Source organism: Rhagoletis zephyria, unplaced genomic scaffold (genome assembly GCF_001687245.7).
Source record: "Rhagoletis zephyria isolate East Lansing unplaced genomic scaffold, Rhagoletis_zephyria_1.1 Rzeph_scaffold_00789, whole genome shotgun sequence".
NCBI lineage: Eukaryota > Metazoa > Arthropoda > Insecta > Diptera > Tephritidae > Rhagoletis > Rhagoletis zephyria.
The window spans coordinates 105,001-132,418 of record NW_016157873.1 but is presented as its reverse complement, the minus strand read 5'-3'; the positions used below and the strand labels follow the sequence as shown (position 1 = coordinate 132,418).

The following is a 27,418-nucleotide window of genomic DNA, read 5'->3' as shown; positions in this document are numbered from 1 at the left end:
AGATATTATTGTTTTATAAAGAAGAATATTTTTTTGCTTAATCTCATTTAATTTTTAGTTTAACTTTCTTTTAATTTTTCGATTTTATTTGAAAAAGGAAAATATTATATTTTTAATTGCATTTAATTTATTTACTTATTACACTTTTTTAATTTAATTTGTTTTTCCTTTGTTAACTTCATTTTTTGTTAAATTTTGTATTTTATTGTTTCACAAAGAAAAATAATTTGTTTCCTTTCATTTAATTTTTAGGAACTTAAATAATTTTTATCTTCTCTTTATTTAATTGAATCTTTATATTTTGTTTAAAAAAAGTTTTTTTGATTTATTTAATTTAAGTACATACAAGTTTTTTATTAAATTTTTTTCTTTTTCTAATTTTAAAAGAAAAAATAGATTAAAAAAATATTTCTTTTAATTCCATTAATTTGGTCCAGCATACCCTGCGCTTCTCTATTTAGTTTAGTTTAGATTTGCCAGAATAATTCAATAAATATCGTCAGAGAACGAGCCAGAGAACGCAAACAAACAATAGCAAACGTTTCGGTATCGTTTAGCTTCGCTCATACAAGGTAACGAAACACAACAGATTCAAATCACTCGGAAGCATTTTGAAGAGTATCACCGAATCGCATTTAACGTACCGTACCTAGATCTTTTCATTATTGCTTTTTCGTATTTGCAAGATCGATTTCTAAAACACCGTGATATTATGTCTAATTTTGCTTGCATATTTCCTTACAAAACACCAAATTTTGATGAATTATCTTGTTGTGAACTGTTTGATTAATATATATCCATTTTACGTGATTCGGAGCCAGAAATATGGACAAGTGAAGTTTAACTTTGGAGAAAACGCATCGTTGGTATAAATATTCAAAATTCGTTTCAAGCTTTGCATATTTGTAACTTCGATGCTTTTCCGAATGTTCATCAAGTTCTAATGTAGAGTCATAGCTGGTTTACCTTATACGACTGCCGCGAATGAAAGAGCTTTCAAACTGCGTCGCATAGTGGTCGGATAAGGCATGTTTTACGCGAAAAAGGCCTATTTTTAAACTGTGATGAATTAACTGGAGTGAAGCCATTCTTATTCAGAAGTGTCCAGCGAACTCAAAGCTGCTTAGTATTTTTAATAATACTAGAGTGCCAGTTGCTGTCGAAATTCGACAGTTTTTCTAGTTTTAGAAGCCTTGGAGAGGTTTTCTAACTAAACACGTAGCAAAACTTATACGGTACAAATTAACTAACCGGAAAATCTTCTGCTAAAACGTAACACAATTTTTTTTATCTGAGAAGGTCTTTGGAGGACTTCGGCAGGACTTGGAATTGACCCGATACATTCAAGTTTATCGCTAAATTTCAATGATTTGATACATATCGATAGTTCGATGAATTTCAAGAACACTAAAATTCGATCACTCAACAAAATTCGTTAACTCGACCAATTTCGATAACTGTGAAATTCAGGGCTCGATAAATTTCGATAACTCAAAAATGTAAAAACTTTGGATACCGTTATTAATTTTTAATTTTAACTTCTCCACATTTTTCGGAAACTATCTAAACATTTTGATAACTCGTTACACTCTGTTAAGACGATTAAATTCGATAAGCAGTGAAAAATCGATAACCTTGAAATTTCGATAAATCGATATATTTTGAAAATTCCATAAACTTCGCTGCGTTGAACCAACCAATTTCAGTAGATCAATAATTATCGATAACCCTGTAAGTTGAAAGAACTCCATGCATTACGACATCGCGATAAATTTCCTTAGGTCTATAAATAATTATAATTCAATAAATATCGATAACTTGATACATTTCTTTAACTTGACAAATTTCGTTAATCCCACACGTTTCTATAGCTCGATAACCATCCGTAAATTTGGACAACTAAGTTTCTGTGTCTATAAATTTCGACAACTCAGTAAACATTGATCAGTTTGAATAATTCGATACCTTGCGATAACTTAATAAGTATGGATAAATTTCGATAATTATAAATTTCGATGATTCGATAAGTTTCAGTAACCTTTATGACTGATTTTATTTCGATTCCTATCGGAAAATTTCAACTCTATTAACCTAATTCTGTTGTATTTCTCATTATCTCCATTTTCGCCTTATCTCAATTTTCGTTTTTATCTTCACGTTGCCTTTTTTTATCTTCATCGTTATCACTTGTTTCTTCATCTTCATATTTATCTTTATTTCAAAGCTTAATTTCAAATACGAAGTAAAACAAAATGCGAAACGGCTTAAATTGAACAGGTTGCAAAAACAACCATACACAAATATGAAAATTTTTAAACGACGATTTTCAACCAATTTCGAAACTATAAAAACTCTCCTCATCTACAGAAAATTACCTTTCCAACGGTGTTTTTGGTTTTGAAATCGGTAACTTTACCTTGGTCTTATCTTTGTTTTTATCTTTCACATCTTTGCTTATATCCTTTTCTTTTTCTATTCACGTAGCGATGACGTGATAAGATGTGACGTCATTTTATGTTATGTGATAGGATGTCATGTCATGTGTTGTCATATCCTCTGATGTCATGTCATATGATGGCATATCATGTGATGTCAAGTCATGTGAGTCATGCCATATAATGTGATGTCATATCATATGATGTCATGTCATGTGATGTCATGCCATATAATGTGATGTCATATCATCTAATGTCATGTCACGTGATATCGTGTGATGTGANAAACCGCTTAACCGCTGAGAACCATTTCCATGTGCATTATTCCCCTTGAATTTGAAAATTTACTCCCAACCAACCAACTGCCGCTAAAGAAGTTTCATTTCATAAATTCAAGAAATGTTTTTACCCTTTCAGTTACCCTAATTCATATGTATCTGTCATTGTCTCCATTTTCGTCTTTATCTTCACTTTTGCTTTCATCGTTATCATTTATTTCTTCATCTTCATCTTTATTTCAAAGCTTAATTTCAAATGCGAAGTGAAACAACATGCGAAACATGTCAAATTGAACATGTTCGAACAATCGGTTCGGTAGAATCGCCAAACGAACGGAGACAAAATTTATGTTAGCGTATTAATATATAGAATATAGATGTGCTGAGCAAGCCGTTGAAACCATTTAATTTAACGAATTCGATCGTGGCTTGTTCTAACAGTTATGAGTTAATAGCTTTCTTAACAATTTTTTTATGGAAACTTTAAATTATAACAGTAATAACTGGTTTAGTGTTACTTCTTAAAGATGGAAAATTATGATTTCATATGAAATATTACATAATAAAATTTTGTTGCCAAATTATGAATGTCTTAATAACACGGATTATTGTTCAAGAAATATTTTTTTCAAGAAGGTATAACTAATTTGTAGGGCCGAGTAGGATCTTCATTCCTTTACCAAAAAGTAGTGCAAGGGGGCCTTTAAGGATGTATGAAAAGAATAGCCGCGCATACTCGCGCCAAAAAGAGTAGCGGCCATTTTTATTACACTAGACCAACTTAAGCAGTTGTTCCAAATAACATAAGGTACAATAAAACACTACGGATTAATGTAATTTTTCTATATTTAGCATTTTATAAGATGTGTCTTGACAAACCTGAAGTCGATTTTCAAAAACCGAAAATAACGAATCCAATATGGTGTCCAAGAATTAAGAAAATTATTGAATTTTCATGAAATTTTGTATTTTGAGGTTCTTAAGTTCGCTTATTACAAATTTCAAACTAGTTTTAGAAAATTCAAGACTCCAAATCCAATATGGTTTCATATATATTTTTAAGTTTCTCATTTACAAAAATTTAAACCTGAATAACGTTATATAAAAATGAGAAAACTTTAGTTTTGGAAATCACCAATTTGGTATAAAATAAAACAAAAAATCTTAAAAAACTTAAAATATAATTATTATTATTAATTCATAATTTGATCATAAATTCATTTTAAATATGTTCGATCAATTACAATAAATCAGTAATTTTGCTTAACAAATATATTATGTTACTCAACTAGAAATGGCAGTTGATTTGATAGATTTCACCTGAAAAAGTTTGAAAGTAATACAGAACTCGCGATCAGTGAGCCTTAAAACCTAGTATGTCTACTTCTTGGGAAATTCTACTTATTTTTAGAGAAATTGACAGCCCATTCGACAGTTGTCAAATCTCAAGATTTTAATTTCACGTAAAATTCGCGACTAGCGTGTCTAAAACCCTTATCAGTAGCATTTAAAAAACTTTTTCTTATTTTTCAGTAACGTTTTTAAAAATATTCTCTGATTTTCATAAAAATTGGCAGTCCGTTTGACAGCAGTCGACTGTCAAACTTTTAAATTGACATAAAATTCGTGACTAGCGTGCCTAAAAACCTAATAAGTGGTATTNCGAAATTCTACTTATTTTTAGAGAAATTGACTGCCCATTCGACAGTTGTCAAATCTCAAGATTTTAATTTCACGTAAAATTAGCGACTAGCGTGTCTAAACCCTTATCAGTAGCATTTAAAAAACACTTTCTTATTTTTCAGTAACGTTTTTAAAAATATTCTCTGATTTTCATAAAAATTGGCAGTCCGTTTGACAGCTGTCGACTGTCAAACTTTTAAATTGATATAAAATTCGTGACTAGCGTGCCTGAAAACCTAAAAAGTGGTATTTTAAAAAATATTTTCTTATTTTTAGAGAAATTAGCAGCTGATATGACAGCTGTCAACTGTCAAACTGAAAATTGTATGGCATATTCTGATTTAGCATAACAAAAATATTGCGATGATGCATTTTTATTATAATCGTAACAGCCCTTCTAATTTTTCGCGTAAAACATAGCTTCTCCGACCACTGTGCGCCACCTAAAAACTTATTTGCGACCAACTATGAAAGAAGATCGTCTCATCTTAATCTCATCTTAATATTGACTCAGTGTTAAAAGAATTTGTATCTCTACTTCGGCGAATTGCATTACCGCAAGCAGAATAATTTAGTAAATAACGCATCATGAGATTNAAAAAATATTTTCCTATTTTTAGAGAAATTAGCAGCTGATATGACAGCTGTCAATTGTCAAACTAAAAATTTTAGGGCATATTCGGATTTAGCATAACAAAAATACTGCGATGATGCATTTTTATTATAATCGTAACAGCCCTTCTAATTTTTCGCGTAAAACATAGCTTCTCCGACCACTGTGCGCCACCTAAAAACTTATTTGCGACCAACTATGAAAGAAGATCGTCTCATCTTAATCTCATCTTAATATTGACTCAGTGTTAAAAGAATTTGTATCTCTACTTCGGCGAATTGCATTACCGCAAGCAGAATAATTTAGTAAATAACGCATCATGAGATTTTTTTTGAGTTGTGTTGAATTATATCCATAATTGAATACAATACGCTGAATACTCTAAATAAAACAATGATATTCTTGGTTGTTGTTGGGTAATTGTCCGTATTTTAGTATAAGTTTTAGTGTTAGTAATTATTTATTACCTTATTTTATGTTTCTGGTTTTACCTTTTTTTGTCGTACTATAAAATACATAGCAGATCTTATTGCACTAATGCTTTTGCAGTGAATGAAAATGAAATTTAAATGAATAAATCCACCTGTTAGCAATACAATTAACAAAGAACTCGCAAAAATGCAGTTATGTTCATTTTAATCCGAGGCTTGCGCAAATAAAAAACATTCAAAACATGCTCGACTGATGAAACAAGCAAAACACATGTAAACTAATTGCTCAATTGCTAATTGCAACAATAGCTAACATAAAAATAAAAAGAACATACGTGTAAATGGGACTAATAAATAGGTTACAACTTTGTTACAAAAAAAAAACAATTAACTCGTTAAAGAATTTGTAGAATATATTGCGTTAAGTATTTCTAGGTCACAGATACTAAAAAACAAGTATGATGCTTTTATTTTTCAGCGTAAACTGTGTTGCCAAGAGTGCATAAATAAGTACTGTACTTATAAGATAGGCTCTTAGAGACAATGAAATTTTCTTCGTGATACATTTTAAAAAACCCACTTTTAGTTATTTATAACTAGGGATGGCAAAAAAATAAAATAATCGATTAATTAATCATATGATTAATTACAAGCAAAAAAAATAATAACTGCAATTAATTGCAATTATTGAGAAATATTTAATCGATTTATCGAATTTTTAAAGGAACTTTTTTACAGTGAGTATTCACAAAAACACTTTTCCATAAAAAATGTCTAATTCTCTTATTAATTAGTCTGAAATAAAATAAAACGTGTATTTTTAGCGGCGATAATTATTTATTATTTAGCCACGTTTGCAAAGACAAAAGTGTTGATAAGCTTTGTTGATAAGCGATTACGTTTCTCGATGGCTGTAGCACCAGCTTTTGAAAAAAAGCGCGCAGCAGGCACCGGGGTACCTTATAAGGGACAGTATTTTTCCGAGAGTCCGTAAAGTTTAGGGTAAACAGTTTTCATTTCCAACCAAGCATCGATTATATTCCACTTTAGTTCTTGGACTTGACAATTTTGATAAAAACAGATTTCTTCTTGTGGGTGACCCAGACATCATCTTTTCGCCCAAAGATCGATTAATGAGACACAAGCCTTCGGTACAATTTAATCGTTAATTGGACAAAAATAATCTATTCGTTTAATCAAATGATTAATCGCTGTCATCCCTATTTATAATACATCAGTGTTGTGGAAGAACATAGATGTATTTTCTTCATGTAAGTTTAATAATGGGTGTCATAAATTACATCAAGAAGTTTTACATAGTATTTTAATTATGACTTTGTTAAATACAAGGACCAACAAGCTTCAAATATCAAGATTTTTATTTTTAGATCATTGCAAGGCAGTGATTTTGTAATTTTTTTCGATCAAATAATCGTTAAATTTGGGTTTTTATTGGTCAAAATTAATCGTTTCATTTTTTATTTATATTTTTTCGATCAAGTATAATCGTTAAATTTTGATTTTTTTTTCAGATTTAGTCGTAATTTTTATTTTCTCGATCAAGACTAATCNATTTTTATTGGTCAAAATTAATCGTTTCATTTTTTATTTATATTTTTTCGATCAAGTATAATCGTTAAATTTTGATTTTTTTTCAGATTTAGTCGTAATTTTTATTTTCTCGATCAAGACTAATCGTTAAAGATTTTTATGTCTTCGGTCAAATTTAATCGTGATTTTTATTTTCTCGATCAACAAGAATCTTTAAATTTGATTTTTCGGCCAAATTGATCGCTATTTTGTGATTTTTAATTTTTTCTATCAAGAATAATCGTTAAATTAGGATTTTTATTTTTTTTTTTTGCCAAATTTAATCGGTAGTTTGTGAGTTTTATTTTTTTCGATCAAGAATAATCGCTAAATTTGGATTTTTAATTTTTCTGCTAATTTTAGTCGTTTTTTGTGATTTTTTTCCACAGTCAAATCTAGGTGTTGTAATTTTTATTTTCCCGATCAAGAATAATCTTTAAATAGGATTTTTTGTCGAATTTAACCGTGATTTTTATTTGAACCATCATTAGAATCATCGTTAAGCATTTTTATTTCTTCGGTCAAATTTAATCGTGATTTTTATTTTCTCGATTAAGAATAATGTTTAAATTTACATTTTTTCGCACAAATTTAATCGCTGTTTTGTGATTTTTTTTTCGTTAAGAATAATCTTTAAATTTGGACTTTTATTTTTCGATAAATTTTAATCGTTATTCTGTGATTTTTATTTTATTCGATAAAGAAATTTTTAAATTTGGATTTTTATTTTTTTCCGACAAATTTAATGGTATTTTTTTATTTTTATATTCTCATTCACGAATAATCGTATTTTTATCGATTTTTCTTAATTTTTTGCGAATGTTAACATATGACGTAGTCTCTCTCGCAATAGCCTTCTTTGTAGGAAGTTCTTTCTAAGCAAGCCATGACAAAACTACTAAAGCTTAAGTTTCAAAGAAATTAATCAATATTTTAAATTTTCACAACCCAATCCACTCGTCTTTAAATCTTTAACCAAAGCCAAAATTTAAAAAGTATAACATATGTATGTACATTCAATCATTTGTTCACTCACAAATTCCATGCCCCAAATGACCTGTCACAGCCAATTTTGTGGTAGTGTATTAGTTTCTAAGCGGAAATCCAATACAAATGTCTCAGTTAATCCGTGAATTTTGTACGCTTGTGTACGTATATTAGGGTGGCCAAAAAAAGTAAAGTCGAAGTTTTAAATGTACCCCTATTTTTTTTAAATAAAAAATATTAAGAGGGAAAAAACAATTTTTCGTAGAAATGGTATAAATTTCTGGAAAATAATATATTTTTAGATAGGGAAACTCTGTAGGATACCTCCAATAATAATACTTATTTGTTTATTTAGCCAATTTTTTAATATAAACTATTTTCTATAGTTCCCTCAAAAGCCCGAAAAATGCAATGGGGACCCATAAAAAATCTTTAGTATCAAAAGTGGTAAAATAAACAATTGGTTACTATTCCTTCAAGCTTTCTGAAGAGAAGCAGAGTTTTCCCTTCGAAAAATATTGATTTTCAAAAATCCAATAGCATTTCCACGAAACTTGTTTTTTCTCCCCTTATATAAGAGATGGAAAACTTTGAGCGCTTTGAGCGACCTATGAACATTTTTTTGATTTCGAAATAATATAACAGGGGCATATTTTATTCGATGTACTTAGAAAATTCCTAGGGGGTGAGAGCATTAAAATTCCGACTTTACTTATTCACATGCATTTTTGGACCACCCGAACGTACATAAATACGTACGCGTATATGGAGCTATGTATATGGGTACACAATTTGGTAGAATGCCACACAATGACCTCCACAACAATAAACCGAGGTAGTTTGTCTATTCGCGGCAACCAATAGATTTCTGCTAAATAATTGGTCATGCGTACATACATGTATGTAAGTGCATGTGGGTGTGCGTTGCATATACATAAGTATGTATGTATGTATCATATTTTGCAGACGTGCAACGGTACATCAATGAACTACAAAAGCTCGGTAGTTTGAAGACAAGTTCCTAGAAAATCACAAAGTCAACTTAAAAGGTGTTATTTAAGGCATTGAGTGAGAAAGGCAGCGCAGCGCACTTAAAATGCTGCAACAATTTACTTTTGTCTGCTGCTGTGGTTTCTTCTGTGGTTGTGGTATGTAACTGATTAAATGCCTCGTTGCCTTCAAGTATATTACCTTTTTTTACTTTTCACATACATATATGTTTTATTGTATACCAATTTGCGCAAAAATTTCGTTTCAATTTCAAATTCGACAAATTGGAGTTGCAATTCTTTAACATAATACCCTCTTTCTTTTTTCTAATCCANTGTTATTGAGTGAGAAAGGCAGCGCAGCGCACTTAAAATGCTGCAACAATTTACNAAGGCATTGAGTGAGAAAGGCAGCGCAGCGCACTTAAAATGCTGCAACAATTTACTTTTGTCTGCTGCTGTGGTTTCTTCTGTGGTTGTGGTATGTAACTGATTAAATGCCTCGTTGCCTTCAAGTATATTACCTTTTTTTACTTTTCACATACATATATGTTTTATTGTATACCAATTTGCGCAAAAATTTCGTTTCAATTTCAAATTCGACAAATTGGAGTTGCAATTCTTTAACATAATACCCTCTTTCTTTTTTCTAATCCACTTTCGTCGACTGTAAATAGCAAGTTATTTTCCTTTTAGAAGCTTTTTGTCACAAATGTCAGTACCCTTATACCCTTTCATCGCCTCACATACATATGTACATATGTACATATGTATGTATGTGTTCTCATTTCGTCACTTTCCCTCTTCAATTCATCAATTTTTTCCCATTAAACTTGCGGTTTGCAATATCCTTTTTCACTTGTGGCAGGCATAGAACTGTGATGCCTCTTTGTTTGCTTGTATACATACATACATATATTGGTGTATGTATATATGTACATTAGACTGCATCACTCCCCATACAAAAAAAAACGGTACTGTGTTTCCATTGGNTGTATGTGTTCTCATTTCGTCACTTTCCCTCTTCAATTCATCAGTTTTTTCCCATTAAACTTGCGGTTTGCAATATCCTTTTTCACATACAAAAAAAATCGGTACTGTGTCTCCATTGGAATTATAAAATCTATTATATTTTAAGACGTCCACCAAAATATTTCGGAAAAATATTAAGATTTTAGCGAGCTGAACCGATTTGAAAATACCTCCAAAAAGAGAGAACGAACATCATTCAAAGTAGAATTAAGATGTGTTGGTACTTGAAAACAAAATTGTGATACGAATAACTTTTTTTTTGTACATAAATAAAAATAGTGGGAAAATACCTTTCTACCGAGTTCCCATAAGTCTAAATCAGAATAGTTTTGGCCCAGNAGAGAGAACGAACATCATTCAAAGTTGAATTAAGATGTGTTGGTACTTGAAAACAAAATTGTGATACGAATAACTTTTTTTTGTACATAAATAAAAATAGTGGGAAAATACCTTTCTACCGAGTTCCCATAAGTCTAAATCAGAATAGTTTTGGCCCAGTTATTTAAGTTGTTCGTAAATCAATCTTTGGAAAAGTAAAAACAGCATCAAAAATCTCATTACTACGATTCCGTTGAAAAGATTTTTAAATATTTTTATGCAGATTTTTAAGCCTAATCTTCTTTGTCATCTGAGAGGACTTTTTTTAAGATCTTTAAGAAACTATTTTTATTCATAAAAAACTCAATTTTTCGGAGTATTTTCAAAACGGTTCAGCTCGCTTAAATCTTAATATTTTTCCGAAATATTTTGGTGGAAACACAGTACCGGTTTTTATATGCACATACTTATAGTATGTTGGCTATACGAATTTTCACGTTAATCAAACTCACAATCGCATTAATGAAGTCGGAATGAATGAGTGATTGCATAAATGTGGCGAAATGTTAAGGTTCAATAGTTGAGATGACATGGGTTTCCGAACTCGAGCACACGCGCCGAAAAACCACCATACATACCANTTCTTTAAGAAACTATTTTTATTCATAAAAAACTCCATTTTTCGGAGTATTTTCAAATCGGTTCAGCTCGCTTAAATCTTAATATTTTTCCGAAATATTTTGGTGGAAACACAGTACCGGTTTTTATATGCACATACTTATAATATGTTGGCTATACGAATTTTCACGTTAATCAAACTCACAATCGCATTAATGAAGTCGGAATGAATGAGTGATTGTGCGCATAAATGTGGCGAAATGTTAAGGTTCAATAGTTGAGATGACATGGGTTTCCGAACTCGAGCACACGCGCCGAAAAACCACCATACATACCATACATATGTATGTACATAAAGATATTAAAATATTCACATACACGAATGCCGGTATATGGTATACATACGGTGACCATCCGTCCTGTATTATATTATTGTCCTGATAATTTATTTATTTCACACGGGACACCAAATGTTCTGTATTTCTTTTAATGTCCCATATTTGGTATTCTTGCGCCTTAACAGCTTTTAAAAACAACATGCCTATGAACCAGTTTTTATTTTAAAACCCGGACGCCAAAATAACGTAAGCGACATTTTTTTTCAAAATTTTCTTTTTAATGCAGAAATGCATCTAGGGGCTCTAGGAATATTTCTGCATCAAAAAGAAAATTTTGAAAAAAATGTCGCTTACGTTATTTTGGCAGTTAGGGCTCGATATGTTCAAATGTAGATGATATCTAAGGCTATAATTTTGTCTAGAAAAACTTGGTATTTGTGAATATGAGTCGAAATTAGACGTTAATGATTATTGATCAAATTTCTAAACGTAATTTCAGTAGTATTTAGGTTTTCAGAGGTTTCTTCGCTTCTTACTTCTTTGTTTACATTTTACTGTAAAATTTCAAATTTTGTTTACGTATATATTTAGATTCCAAAACCAACAAGAAAATCCACAGAACTTGCTGTTATTAGCGGGTACTAATACCCAATGCATATCAAACAGGTNGTAGATGATATCTAAGGCTATAATTTTGTCTAGAAAAACTTGGTATTTGTGAATATGAGTCGAAATTAGACATTAATGATTATTGATCAAATTTCTAAACGTAATTTCAGTAGTATTTAGGTTTTCAGAGGTTTCTTCGCTTCTTACTTCTTGCTGAACTTGCTGTTATTAGCGGGTACTAATACCCAATGCATATCAAACAGGTAGTAGCATTAGAGCAAAAACGACATTTATGTGTTTTTTTTTGTGTTGCTTCTGGTATCTAAAGTGTCAAAAACTGTTCTGATTTTTTTTTTAAGTGTGCTATGTCAAATACAAAAAAAGTGAAATCAGCTGCTCTACTGATACTACCTGTTCAATTGGCCTTGCGATTAACTGTCCAATTTTGTGAAGAAAAGGACATTCATTGTAAAAGTAAAGAAATTCTGCAAGATGAAAGGGAAGTGGAACACTTCAAATGTAAGCCTTGCAATTTAACTCGTACCGGATATTATTTATTCACTGCATTGTGCTTCAAAATTATTTGGATATTTTCATTATGTTTCTCTACCTTGGAATGTTTGTAACAAATTTTGGAAGATCGAAAATTTATGGAAGATCGAAAAATACATATATGCCAAAAAAGATGCTGCTTNCTGAAAGGGAAGTGGAACACTTCAAATGTAAGCCTTGCAATTTAACTCGTACCGGATGCTATTTATTCACTGCATAGTGCTTCAAAATTATTTGGATATTTTCATTATGTTTCTCTACCTTGGAATGTTTGTAACAAATTTTGCGAGGTAAAAATCTCGAGCACATAGTACAAATTTATGGAAGATCGAAAAATACATATATGCCAAAAAAGATGCTGCTTCAGAGCTTATAAATCTAGGATCATTGAAAAAGGTTGTAAAATCTTTTTTTTGTGGAAAAAAGGCAAAATAATTTGTTGTCCTGTATTCGGCTGCCATAAATATGGTCACCGTAAGTATACATATATATGTATGTATATACGTATACATATGTATGAGTTGTGCGTACAAAGTTTGTCAGTGAAGGCATCAATGCACACAGATTTAACAATGAGGATAACTTGTCAGGCCGTCACAACAATGAGATTCACAGACTTACTCTGGGAGTGATAATTTTATCTCCTTTTTTCTACTTTATGCTTTGAAGAGGAATATGTAAGTGAGCAAAGTAGATTAAGTTAAAAAAAACACACTGCAAGGGCGAGGCAATAGCCAGCATTGGGCAAATTTTTGTTGAGTTGGGTCAGATAGTATCAGCCATTAGGATATTTTAGTCAAAAAGTGGAATCGTTTCGGGTATTACTGACACATCTTATTTATTTTATTAACGTATCTACTAGCAAATACCCGACACTGGCGCATCCTATTTAATTTTATTAGCATAAACTAGCACCCCAGCGTGCCGCGCTGCGCCCTAAAAGTATCTTTTTGTTGTTACTCCCACCCAAAACTCATAAAAATTAAATATATTTAAAGAGCTTTGTAAAGTAAGATTTTCATACAAATGTTCGATTTATAAAGGATTAAAAGTNTGAAGGCATCAATGCACACAGATTTAACAATGAGGATAACTTGTCAGGCCGTCACAACAATGAGATTCACAGACTTACTCTGGGAATGATAATTTTATCTCCTTTTTTCTACTTTGTGCTTTGAAGAGGAATATGTGAGTGAGCAAAGTAGATTAAGTTAAAAAAAACACACTGCAAGGGCGAGGCAATAGCCAGCATTGGGCAAATTTTTGTTGAGTTGGGTCAGATAGTATCAGCCATTAGGATATTTTAGTCAAAAAGTGGAATCGTTTCGGGTATTACTGACACATCTTATTTATTTTATTAACGTATCTACTAGCAAATACCCGACACTGGCGCATCCTATTTAATTTTATTAGCATAAACTAGCACCCCAGCGTGCCGCGCTGCGCCCTAAAAGTATCTTTTTGTTGTTACTCCCACCCAAAACTCATAAAAATTAAATATATTTAAAGAGCTTTGTAAAATAAGATTTTCATACAAATGTTCGATTTATAAAGGATTAAAAGTCCTCTTTATTTTTTATGAGTATGGGTGTTAGGTAATATGTACACACTGAGAGAAAACTTGAAAAGGAATCAACGTGATTTTTGTTAATATTAACAATGCCTTGNGTAAGATTTTCATACAAATGTTCGATTTATAAAGGATTAAAAGTTCTCTTTATTTTTTATTAATATGGGTGTTAGGTAATATGTACACACTGAGAGAAAAATCAACCAAAATTTGGTTAATACTACCAAATTCAAACTTGAAAAGGAATCAACGTGATTTTTGTTAATATTAACAATGCCTTGGTTGATATTTTCAACAAAGATTCGATAATATTAACCACAATTTTTTTTACATTAACCAAACTTTTGGTTGGCGATTTTTTGTTTGAATAAGTTTATGTTCTGCACTTCACAGATGCTGCTTTATAAATGCGTCTTCAAATGTTCAACTTGAATCAATTTTCTTCGTCGTTTGATTTAGTTCTGCACCACTGAGTTATGTTCTTAAATTTTAAAAATAAAACACCACAGAACTTTTATATTCTAAAGAAAGTATACGGCAACTCTTCGAAACGCCTCTGCATATTGAACGGTAACCGTACCTGATTTATTCGTCATAGGGGCACCGCAACTAGTTCCGCTAATACTCAAGAAAGGAAATAGGTGAACGAAAAATTACACAGAAGTTGGCACAACGTGGAAACCATATTGTCTACAAAACAAATTTTACTAAATTTTACTATTTGCCAAATAAATCATACTTGTACCCTAGTGGAAATACTGGCAACCAAAAAGCGTACACCAAATTTATTTGGTTATTATGCAGTATAACAATTGATATATGTATGTATGTATATCAGAATAGCTTTTAGCTGCTTAATCTTGCTATCTGTTCGCTTTTTGACCATAATATCCATATACCATATAACTATCGGAAACGATATGAACTAAAGCAGGGAAATTAGTTTCAAAATGCCTTGCGTCGACACAACTACGCTTTAGGCATTTTAAACCTCTTCACACGCAAAAAATAAATATGTATTTTATTTTATTTTTTGTTTCTCTCTTTCCCATTCTTCTCTGCATATTTAAAATTACTTTTTCTGCACCTTTTGCATTTTTTTTTTATTTTTCATACTTCAATTAGTTGGTTGTTTTATGATTTGTGGTTTCAAGAGGAGATAACAATTTGGCCCGTTCGAGCTAAATCCCAAATGTTTCCTGAGCCAGCACCATCAGCAAAACATGCAAATGCCATACACATTCCCAGTGAACGAGCTCGCACATGTAACCCATTCAAAGCCTTTACATACTTCCAAATAACTCAATACGACATAATTGGAGCAAGGACAAATACGCGGGCAGGATATTCTGGTGCGTTCTGGTGCGCTTATAAAATAACCACACACATTTTGTATAACAACATGCATATATGACTTTGTTCATCTGTATATTGGGGCGTTCCATACTAAAATGGACGGGGCTAGCACTTCATGTGTTTGATTTGTTTCAAATTTTTAGGGTTGATGGATAAACATAAATAAAAAATAAATATGAAATATCACCTTCATTAATACATTTTTAAAAACTTTACAGCACAATAATAAAAACAAATCGATTTAATTTAAATTTAAAAAAAAAATTAAATTTATAAATTCGTAATGTACTCATTTTACTCAACTTCGATGTAAAAAAAAATTCATTACTCAAATTGTTGTAGAGTGCACCCCATAATACTATACTTAAATATTGCGCAATATTGAATTTTTTATTTTCAAAAACTAATTTTTTTATCAAAAATTTTGTATGTGAAAAATTTTTCAAGAAAAAAAATTTGTATGTGAAAAGTTTTGCAAGCAAAAATATTTTGAAAATGTTTCTTTTTATAGAGAATTTTGATGTGTAATTTTTTCTAATATTTTTCTCGCCCAGTTCTCGAGATATTTGGAAAACTTTTAATCGATTTGTTTTTGTTTTTGTCCTGTAAAGTTTTTAAAAGCGTATTAATCGAGTTCAAATTTCATATTTATTTTTTATTTATGCTTATCCATCAACCCTAAAAATTTGAAACAAATCAAACACATGAAGTGTGAATCCCGTCCATTTTGGTATGGAACGCCACATATACATTTGTAATCACGTGTGTTTGTGTTAACGTATTCCTATCAATTTGTCTGCAAACAATTTATGAATAAATAAACAAATTGTAAGATTATGCATAACTCGCGCTTAAATCCTTCCGTCCATGCCTACACCACACGTAAAGGCCTTTACACACACGCGTATTTATGTTTGTATACTCGTATTTAAGTGTGTATATGTATGGATGTGTGTGCGTCACATTCATCCCCTCCCATTCAATGAGTGTTGCGTATACGCCAAGTAGGCCTAACAAAGAAATTGCCACAGTTGAAAGGAATAGGAAATTGTTGATGAATGTATGTAGCTGCAGGTGGTTATGTAAAGGATTTACTGGGAAATTTAGCGTGTACATTAATCTTTATTCACATTAAAATGAGAAAATAAAACGATTACATCCATATGTAATCGCACATAAATTTGGCTTTTATTATCCTTTAGCAAATATGTTTTATAAGATAGAAAATTGGAAAAGGCCCACCACTACTTCTCCAGGAAAATGTTTCTGTTCGAATGAAAACTGAAAAATTGTTCATAAAATTAATCTCCGTGCATGGGTGTATTATACCTGGTGAAGTAATAAGAGCGAGCTGAAAGATGTGACATTTATTTGATACTGTTTTGATTGAAATTTTAAACTTTGAAATATTTTAGAAGGCATACGAGCACCAGAAGATAAAACCAGAATGCTGTATTATTGCTTAAATAGTTTATTGCGTCATGTCCCGAACTTCCTTCTTCATCATTACTTATTTTTAACTGTGCGGCACTCTCTTTGTAGGATTGTTATTGTAAGAAAATTATTGACGAAATTCGAAATATGGCAAGTTAACTCATTTCCACTAGTTAACCGTAATCATTTATAAAACTTTTTTATTTCCTTTTTGGGTAATTAAATAGTTTTGTAAAAAGACTCTTAGCAATTAAAAGGGAAACGCCTATGGCAATAAGCAACGCTTCGCTTTAATTATCAACAAAAAAATATGCAAAAATTAATTAGAGATGAAGAATAAAAAAAATTAAGATGCTAAAAGGGATATAAAAGTTTCCTTTGCAAACACATATACGTAAATACATACGAAATATGAAGCAGAGCAACGAACAATTAAAACCGTGAAAGAAATTATTTTAAATATATGAAACGGGTTGTTTCAAATAGCTAAAAAGCAACTTACTGCTGCTAATGAGGGAATAAAGCAAAAAAGCGCAGTAAGTATGCAAGAAAATATGCTATATTTAGTGGGTTCAGAGTCGAAAAACGCAACGTATGTATAGTGTGGTATCTAAGAAAAGTAGAGTACAATTAGCAAAAAAATATATATTTGATTTTCTTTTTGCAAATGAAGAAATTATTTAAATGCTGGTGCCTAAAATAACCGTTAAATGCCAAGATTTTTATTTTTATCATTTTCATTTCAAAATCTTTATTTTTTAAATCATTTTTGCCAATCAAGGAACACAGGTTTACAGAAAAAGTTTCTGCATATTGAACTCTATGTTATTTGATGCGCTCGATGCGAATCCGACGTCTGTTAACCTCCATCATCTCGGGTTCGATGTCATTTGAAGGTCAAAAAGCGAAAGATTCATTGAACACGGTGATCCCTTGATTCTTCAGGTTCATCTCAGGGTCAAATTTAGAAGAATTGTATAGAATTTTGAGGCTTATCCAATGAATTTTTCCCTATATGGCTAACAGACCTTGGATTCGCATTCAGCGCGTCGAATAACATAGGTATATAAAGGTTTAGTTTAATATGCATAAACTTGATGACTGAAACGAAAAAAATAAAAGTATTTTATGGTTAGGTTAAATTTTATCGGAAAAATATACATACATATATCCAATTTTAAAAATTTGTCATTTTTACTATCAAGATTATAACCGTAACGGGCTCTGTTCAAATGTGTGCGTGTTGAAAAAGTGCTGTTTGTTTTAGATATTTTTTCTTAAATTTTCGATATTCTCTTTTTTTCATATTTTTAATCAATCTTGCAATATTTTTTATGGATTTTTTTATGGATTAATTAGAGTATTTTCATCGTTTTCTATGAAAGTTCACTTTATTTTTGTGCGAATTAAAAAAACTGCTTTTTAAAATCTTTTTATCATTTTTCCTAAAAAATTCTTGAGTTTTGAAGTTTTTTCGTTGGGGATCCTCGTTGTTTTCTTGAAAAAATTAAACCGTTTTTTTTCCTTTTTTAATGGCCGTAAAAAAATTTACTTCTGAAAATGTTTACATTAACAGTTCTAAACCTCATAAACGAAGGCTTCTGGATCAAAATCTTGCATAAGTAGAATTTTCAAGTCAAGCAATTTTTCGTCGATACATTTTTGAGCAAAAGCTATCCGAAAATGCTCGAAGAGTGAACAAATTAATGATTTTTGCTATTCCATACATACATACTATATACATTAGGGGGGTTCAAAAATACGCAAGAGAATCATATTTTTAGAATTTTCCCGCTAGCACCTCCAGAACTGAAGAATATCCAAAATAAGACTACCCATATTTTTTTTTTTTAAATCGGTTAATATTTAACCGTGCCACCGGCGTTTTGAAGTCTGCCATACATTAGCGCACACAAGGGATGGGTTTTGGGGTTCAAACCCCCCCTAAAACTAATAACCTCAAATACGAACTGTATCTTAAAGCTAAGAATCCAGCTCTCAAGAAAAATCACAAGAAAAATTTTGTATTATAATTCTGTTGAAAAAGAACTTCCCTTTCGCTGTAAATTTTCTTGAAGAAATAAATATACGAGCATTTTTCTCGAGAGATGCAAACTGATTTAAGAAATTTTGGTAAAGGACTTAAGAAATTTCTTGTGCGTAATTTTATGTACATATATGAATTTTTCGCTTTTCTTGAGAGCTATTAAAAGTTTAAAAAGCACTATCTCCATCGAAAACCAGCAGCAAGATTCCCAGCATTTTCTACAGCTGATTTTGATCGCCAAAAATCTCCAAAAGAATAGCAGGAACGCCTAACAACACGCAACATTTAGTTACATGCCAGACTTGGCCAATTAGTTACACATTACAGCTATTACTTTTCGCTTCAGTATACTTTTAGGCCCACTGCTTTTCATTTAGAGAATTATTGCGACGAAAATTTAGCGTAGCGACCAGAAATCGAGGAAAATGATCATTAAAACTCTTTTTTTAATTTTTGTTATTACTTTTGAAAGTTGAGCGCATCCTGTGTTTATGGAACTTTTTATTAAACAAGTAATTTTTAAGCAAAAAACACAACCAACTTCAATTCTCATATATAAATTTAGGAATACCGTTAATTTTTTCATGATCCAATGATCGGATCTAAACGAAATTACGGGACGACCCATGAGGTACCATCTTTCCGAAAAAAAGGAATTGAAATCGGTTCACGCGGTACAAAGTTATGCGATAGCATACATAAAAAAAGAAAAATGTTTTGACGAATTAATAACCTCCCTCTTTTTTGGAGGTTGGGTTTAAAATGTTTCAGTTCCTTGTTAATTTCATGTAATAAAGTGCAATTTATTAAACTTTAAAATGTTTATTTTTTTATTACATACTGTACAAAAAGCTTGCACAAATGTATTTTAAAGAGCATATTATTGAAGCAAATTTCAGAAGTATAAACCCCTCCCAAAATATATTCCTGGGTGCGCCCCTGCTGCCATATATTTCAGATGGGAACGTGATTTTTTTCAGAATTGCCATAAAATCATTAAAAATAAATAGTTTTTGGTCGAAAGGAGATTTCCCATTAATAATCTTAAAAAAAACCATTATTTTGTGTTTTGAAAATCTCTGAAAAGAAATAAATTTATTATATCAAAAAATATGAACTTTTAACGAGTTTATAACAATTTTACGAAAAATATATATTTTCTCCATGTTAACTAAGTATATAGACAATTTCAAAGCTCGATTAAATATTAACCAATTTCAAAACAAAAATATGGGTCTCCTTATTCTCGATATTCAACAGTTCTGGGGGATGGCTGGGAAAAAACTTGTACCACCTTAATAATACAAGCATATGTATGTATGTACTTGCAAATTTAAAATGAATACACATACATACCTACATATAGGAGTATATATATATATACATATCATTTAATACACAAGGGATGGCAATGAAAAATTCAACGGCATTGCCGTCAATTCCCAACATTATTAAAGAGACAAAAGGATTTGTTTCTATATATGAATAAAATACTCATATATACAGACATGAGGAAATCTGAGGGAATTAAAAAAGGTTGTACAACATGCATGTGAATATGTGCATATATTAAATAATGAAAAAAGGGAAAATTACAAATTAAATTGAAGTTATTAAGTTTAATATGAAATTAAGTAGTCGCCTGAACCCGAAACCTGACCTCAAACAATTTGTTAAAGTAATTAAAATTTTTGAGCGAAATGAATAGTCTCGAGGGTGGTATTTCGCTTTTCATGCTCCTCGAAAATGAAAAATTAACAAAATAAATACGAGTATGTATGTGTATTAGGGTGGTCCTTAAAAAATTAAACGAACAATTTGTTTCAGTCTCACGCCCTCAATCGGTAATACCACGATAACAGATATAAATTTTGGTCCCGATTGGAGTCGGTTATGGCGTGTCACAAAGGGATAGACTCAAATAAAACTAAAGTCGAAGATATCACATGCAAATTTTGGTCCCAATTGCAGTCACGCCTTAACCGACTCCAATCGGGGCCAAAATTTATATGTGTTATCTTCGACTATAGTAGCATCGACGTAGGTGTTGAGGCTTGGAAAGCTGATGTAAAAATTTGCTTCCTGCATTTAAAAACCACCCTAATGTATATATATTCAGCAAGGGAGTGTAGCGATTTTCACATCCTACTTACTTACATACATACATACATACTTGTACATTATTTATAATTACTTTGAGCCTAAATACTAGATATTTTAGGAAAACTGCACCCAGTGCGAAATTAATTTTAGTGTTCTTTCTCACTTAACAAATGAGTAAAGGAAAGACCGACAAACGCAAAAAGATGCAAATATGGTCTAATATGCAATGGCATATATATATATGGTTTTACAAAAAAAGTAGGACAAGGGTAATGCTACTTGAAAAATAGATATCCCCCTAAGGGGGAAAAGGAAAATCGATGTAGTTTGGTATTACCTGCCATTCTGCATTAAAAACAAGGCACCTTTTCACCTTTAGGTAGCGTTATGCTGTTAAAATTTATACTGTCTTTAATCGACGTCAGGGTACTCGCGTTATAATCCAACGCAAAAGATCTTGAAGTTGTGGTGGAGAGCAAACTGAGCTGGAAAAGTAAAATCGTAGACGGGGGGCCTACAGAGCATTCTATGATCTAAAAACAAAAATCTATTCTATCAAATAATGGTCACTGAAATTAATAAGACACAAATTTATATAACAAAAAACGTGGCAGCCCTCATTGAAAATATGTCTTTATTAAAGTACACAAAAAAACCTTTCCTTTCATGTCCATATAAGGTATTTTTAGGCAAATTTTGCAGGATCGAAAATAAGTGGCAACCTTACACTAATATTCTAAAGTATAACACTTCCTATAAAGGTAAAGAATTGTTTAAGAGCTTTCTTTTAATACCCATGAATAGTAGTATTGTATCCTAATTATCCAAACAATAAATTAAATAAAGATGCAATAGAAAATAGGTGGCAATCCTATTCAAAAATATCTCTATATTGGGGATTTTTAAAATACTTCTCAACCCATAGTTTTATTTAGTTCGTAAATAATTTTATTTAGTTTGAAAATAGTTTCGAATAGGTGGCAACCTTAACGCAAACTCTCGCAGATAACACCTCTTTAGATAATTTTAAAATGCAAAACATTCAGATAATCATCTACACACATCTACTTAGTACTAAAATATTATCCACTAGCAACTATGATTTTTCAAATTTAAATACTCTTTGCATCTCATTACAGATTGCTTCTCTTACGAAATGGCCGATCAGTGTGATTCCGTCAATGGCACCTTCTACCTGAGAACGTGCTACAATATTAGTTACGCCGAAGAGCACAATATCACTGAATTGGCATTGCATGCGCTGAAGCGACCACCAGCTGAGGAGTATTTTACGTGAGTCTCAAAAAATATTAAAGTTGCAAAAGAAATGCGCAATTAATGATTTCCTCTCCATTTGATTTATATATATATATATATATATATATTATTTTAGAAACTACGTACTCGGTTTATCTTCAGGCATCGAAGAAACTGGCGGCATAAAACCCGAACTAGCCGCATGCCTCTTCGCCGCATGGGCTATAGTTTTTCTGTGTCTTTGCAAAGGCGTGCAATCATCCGGCAAAGTAGTCTACTTTACGGCGCTTTTCCCTTATGTAGTGTTAGTTATACTATTCTTTAGAGGCGTAACACTACCTGGCGCTAAAACTGGCATTTTATTTTATTTGACACCCGATTTCAAGCAGTTGGCTAATGCGCAGGTAGGTGGATTTCAGTCAAGGTACATTGAACAGGTAGTATCAGTAGAGCAGCTGATTTGATTTTTTTTNAATTCAGAACAGTTTTTGACACTTTCGATACCAGAAGCAACAACAAAATACACGCAAATGTTGTTTTTGCTCTACTGATACTACCTGTTTAATGTGCCTTGATTTCAGTGAAAGCAAAATAAAATTCCCACTAACTTTTTTCTCAAATTAAAACTTTTTCCTATTTTATTTTTATTGTATTTTTTTCGCACAGGTTTGGGGCGATGCTGCCGTGCAAATATTTTTTGCGCTCAGCCCCGCCTGGGGTGGCCTGATCACATTGTCTTCCTACAATAAATTCTCTAACAATTGTTATAAGTAAGTCAGTCACTTTATTGCCTACGTACTTGCATATAACACAAATATTCTTATTCATATTTCAGAGACTCTCTGATCGTGGCCATTTGCAATATAGCCACCTCATTTTTTGCCGGTTTGGTCATATTCTCGATCATCGGTTTTCTAGCGCACGAGTTAGAGGTGGAAGTGAAGAAAGTGGTCGATCAAGGTGCTGGATTGGCATTCATTGTTTATCCGGAAGTGGTGACACGCTTACCAGTCTCACCGGTTTGGTCGGTGCTATTTTTTGTTATGTTACTTACGCTGGGACTGGACTCACAGGTGATACTCGGCATAGTAGTGAATTTCGGCAGAATTTGTTGAAATTTTTTGTTTTTCTCATCTCTTCAGTTCGCTCTCATGGAAACAGTTACAACTGCCATATTGGATAAATTTCCCAATTTACGACAATACAAGACATGGGTTGTGCTTTTTGTTGGTATTTTTGGCTATCTCGGTGGTCTCGGTTTTACCACGAATGTGAGTGCAAGGCAATCCTCAAGCGTAATTTAATTTAATTCTTAATTGTTTTCTTGATCTGTTTTTGTAGAGCGGCATGTATTGGCTGCAACTAATGGACAAGTATGCTGCCAATTGGTCCGTACTACTTATTGCCATATCCGAGTGTGTTTTAATTGCTTGGATATATGGTTCACAACGTTTTCTCAACGACATTCAGGGTATGATAGGTAAAAGATCGAGATTCTGGAATGCCTTTTGGTCTGCAATGTGGCGTTATATAACACCGGCAACATTGTTGGTAAGTACCAGCAATGGGGAAAGTAAAATGAGTAAATCTGATGCTTAATTATAAGAGAAAAACTAAATTTTTAAAAGAAATATAGTTTTGTGAATGTGTGTATGTATATATAGTACATGCTATACATTAGACCGTACCAACTTACAAACAAAAAAAAAAAGTTCGCCGTAGACCCTTGAGTCTAATATTTTTTGCAGGGCAATTGTGAAACAAAAACAAATTTTTTTTGGGCGAACCCAGGGGTCACCTGTTTACAATTTTCTGTGAAACATATAGGCAATAGGGTGATAAAAAAAGGAGTTCTTGAAAAGGAATATTTTTTGATCGGAGACTCTGTTTCTCGTCAAGAGACTTCCAGTAGTAATACCAAATGGTTTATTAAGCCATTTTTAACCGACTTCCAAAAAAGGAGGAGGTTATCAGTTCGTCGGAATATTTTTTTTTCTTTTAATGTATGTTACCGCATTACTTTGGACCACGTTAACCAATTTCGATAATTCTTTTTTTTTCATCGGAAAGGTGGTACCTCAGGGGTGGTCTCATACTAATTTTGTATAGATCCGATAGTTGGATCGTGAAGAAATCAACGATAATCTTAAATTTTTATATGAGAATTGAAGTCGGTTTTGTTTTTTACTTAAAAATTACTTGTTTAGTATTAGCTATTTTTTTATTAATCACCTAAAAACTCCAAAAAAATGCAATAAAAATGGTAAAATAAATTGAAAGGGTCCTAAAGAGAAACGGAGTTTTCCGATCGACAAATATTGATTTCCAAGAATTCTATACCATTTCTACGAAAAAAAAATTCATATCAATACATGGAAAACTGGGCGCTCTAAACATTTTCTCTAGGCGTGAGAGCATTTAAATTCCACATTTTTGTACCACCCTAATGCACATTAGGCAATTTTTTTTTGTAATAAGTAATTCTACTTCAAAAATATTTTAATTCAAAATACTTCCTTAGCAAAAGTTTAATTATGTTTGACGAGCTTTAATTTACTGCCATTAGGGGATACGTTGGGATAGTGGGAACTGCAAGTTTTTATAAACATTTTTTTCCACAAAAAATCACCTGGCATAGAACAGTTTAAGCGATGTGCTTAAAAATGTTTGAACAAAGGAACGGAATCAAAATAATGAAATTTTTGGGGGTAATTTTTCTAATCGGTTCAGCTCAGGTAAATATTAATATTTTGCCGAAAATCTTAAAATATAATAAATTTAATCGTTTCGATGGGAAAACTGTACCGATTTTTTGTGTGAGGGGTGATGCGCTCTAATGTACATAGATACATATATGTATCTCCTTCAAAAATTATTTCTACTTATCATATATGGACACCTGAGTGGAAGATAGACCTATCTCGGCAGCACATTTTCAATATATTTTCAGTTGAGATAGGGCCTTTTTAAGGGCGAATTCTGAGATAGGGTGTTTTTCGATCAAATTCTGAAGTAGGAGTTTTGTGAGATAGGGTGTTTTCGAACTGGCTGCCAAGATAGGTCGAGCTTCCACTCAGGTGTCGCACTGTAAGTTCTTAAATTATTTTATTGGCATTCCTTTTCAGTTTATTCTCTTCTTCAACTGGGTCGAATACAAACCCGCCTCGTACGGCCACTATGTCTACCCATTGTGGGCCGATGCGGTTGGTTGGTTCATCGGCCTCTTGCCGGTACTTTTTATTTTCATCATCGCCTTCCAACAAATTTGCAAGGCGCCTAAACAGCTTTCCATGAAAGAGCGTTTAAAATTTCTACTGCGTCCTACTGCCGAATGGGGACCTGCGGGAAGACCATGCGTCAATTTGCATGCCGAGCGCTACGACAGCCAAAATTATGACGTTGTGGCCAATACGCAAGTACTAATTAATGGGCTGCCCGCCGATGTGTCACCCTATGAGGACAACAGCAATGGATATCGTGACGAGGCGATGCAACTCTGAGAGCGAGTGAGCGCATCGTCGACTACGGCAGCAGCAGCTAGAACATCCACTGCTGTTGTGCGCATGAGTGATCACGTCGACGATGGCTCGATGGGTCTACGAATGGGTGGTAATGGGGCAAGCAATGGCACTGGTGGAACTGGCGGCGGAGGAGGCGGTGGCGATAGAAGAGGCAGCGGCGCTGCTGTGACAATACGAAATGGAAGTGTAAGTTGGCAAAATAATTTAAAATCAATACATACATATGCGCTTAAACCACTTTAATTTGTAAACTTCTAGCATACTGTAACTGACTATGGCACCTCAGTGGCCATCAAAACAACCAGCTCCACTGGCGCTACCAAGCTACCTGGCCCTAGCATATTGAAGAGCTCGAAGAGCAACCAATCAGCCAGCAATGGCCGTAGCAAAGGACAGTATCAAACCGAGGCGAGTCCAAGCCGGCAGCCGTTAATAGAAGCGGAGCTGCGTGCCAACGACAGTGTCGGCTCGTACCTCAATGAGGCAGCCGCACTGGCACAGCGCAAAGCACTAGCGAATGGTCAGGGTGTTGAGGCGAGTGATAAAATGACAAAAGTAACTGCCAGTATTGTATTGCCAACTAAGACGGCAATGACCACAACCACAGCGGTGTCAACTGCGCCCACTGCTACCACCACAACGGCGGCAACAACACAAGTGTTAGTCGCCGGTACAATGAGCAGTGGCCGCGAGCGCATGCTCACCACGTTTGGTGAACGTGGTGTGGTACCAGGAGCGGAAGCAATCGCAACACCGGCATCCAAAGTGGCAACCTCTGCAACAGCAACTACTTCTGCAGCCAACGCAAAGTCAGTAACAGCAGCATCGGACTCTAAAGTGGCAGCCGTCGATAATAAGCCAGGGTTAGTGCGTGGCACAACACAGCCAACAATTACTTCAACAGCAATAACAAGCACAAAACAACCTTTGAGCATTGCATCAGCAATGCCGGCAACGAGTGCACCTGCAGTAACATCAACCATAGTTACCACACCGACGACAATGGCACCTACTGCTGCCACAGCAACGATTGCTAAGCCTAAGCTGGCGACAACATCAATGGCAGGTGCAACAACAGTCGCTTTATCTGTTAAAACACCAGTGGTTGCAGCGGCAACAACAACTGCGACGACTATAAACACAACACAACCAGCCACAGAAACGTCAGCAACAACAGCGAGGCCAAAAACAACAGTCACAACAAATACAACACCGACAGCGCAAATGCTTTCGGCAAAANCACAACGGCAACACAAACGAAAGCTGGCGGCCCAACAACGTCAACACCTACTACAACCAAGTCAATAACAAATACAACAACTACCATGACGAATAATGCTAGCAAGAAATAATTGTGCTGCGAAACCGATTATTTCTCTCACGCTTGCTCAGTTCGCAGTTGGACCGTAAAAGAAAGTAAAGTAATAAACAAAATAATGGATTAACGAAGTAAGTACTTAAGCGCATATTATTTATCATACAATTGTAGACTACGTACATATTTATTTTTATCAGTATCTACATTTCGGCATATATACATACATATGTATGTAACTACTTATAGTTATACTGAAAAATGGACGTTGAAAAGATTACATGTTTTGACTTGAAACTACTATAATGCAGTCATAAGTAACCAAAACTATAAACTTAATTC

The 27,418-nt window shown here is 32.8% G+C and overlaps 1 protein-coding gene across 1 annotated transcript in view; it reads left to right on the top strand.

Moving 5' to 3' along the window:
* Positions 1 to 27,006, top strand: part of LOC108361554 (sodium- and chloride-dependent glycine transporter 1-like) — a gene marked incomplete at its 3' end in the record, with an annotated part of 62,986 nt that extends 35,980 nt beyond the window's left edge. Inside the window, exons 4-12 of the mRNA XM_017614192.1 lie at positions 22,123 to 22,276; positions 22,377 to 22,644; positions 22,907 to 23,010; positions 23,076 to 23,313; positions 23,383 to 23,511; positions 23,582 to 23,791; positions 25,366 to 25,725; positions 25,756 to 25,947; positions 26,020 to 27,006. Coding sequence (XP_017469681.1) covers positions 22,123 to 22,276; positions 22,377 to 22,644; positions 22,907 to 23,010; positions 23,076 to 23,313; positions 23,383 to 23,511; positions 23,582 to 23,791; positions 25,366 to 25,725; positions 25,756 to 25,947; positions 26,020 to 27,006 — 2,642 coding nt within the window. The remainder of the gene's footprint in view (positions 1 to 22,122; positions 22,277 to 22,376; positions 22,645 to 22,906; positions 23,011 to 23,075; positions 23,314 to 23,382; positions 23,512 to 23,581; positions 23,792 to 25,365; positions 25,726 to 25,755; positions 25,948 to 26,019) is intronic.
* Between the last annotated feature and the right edge of the window lie 412 nt (positions 27,007 to 27,418).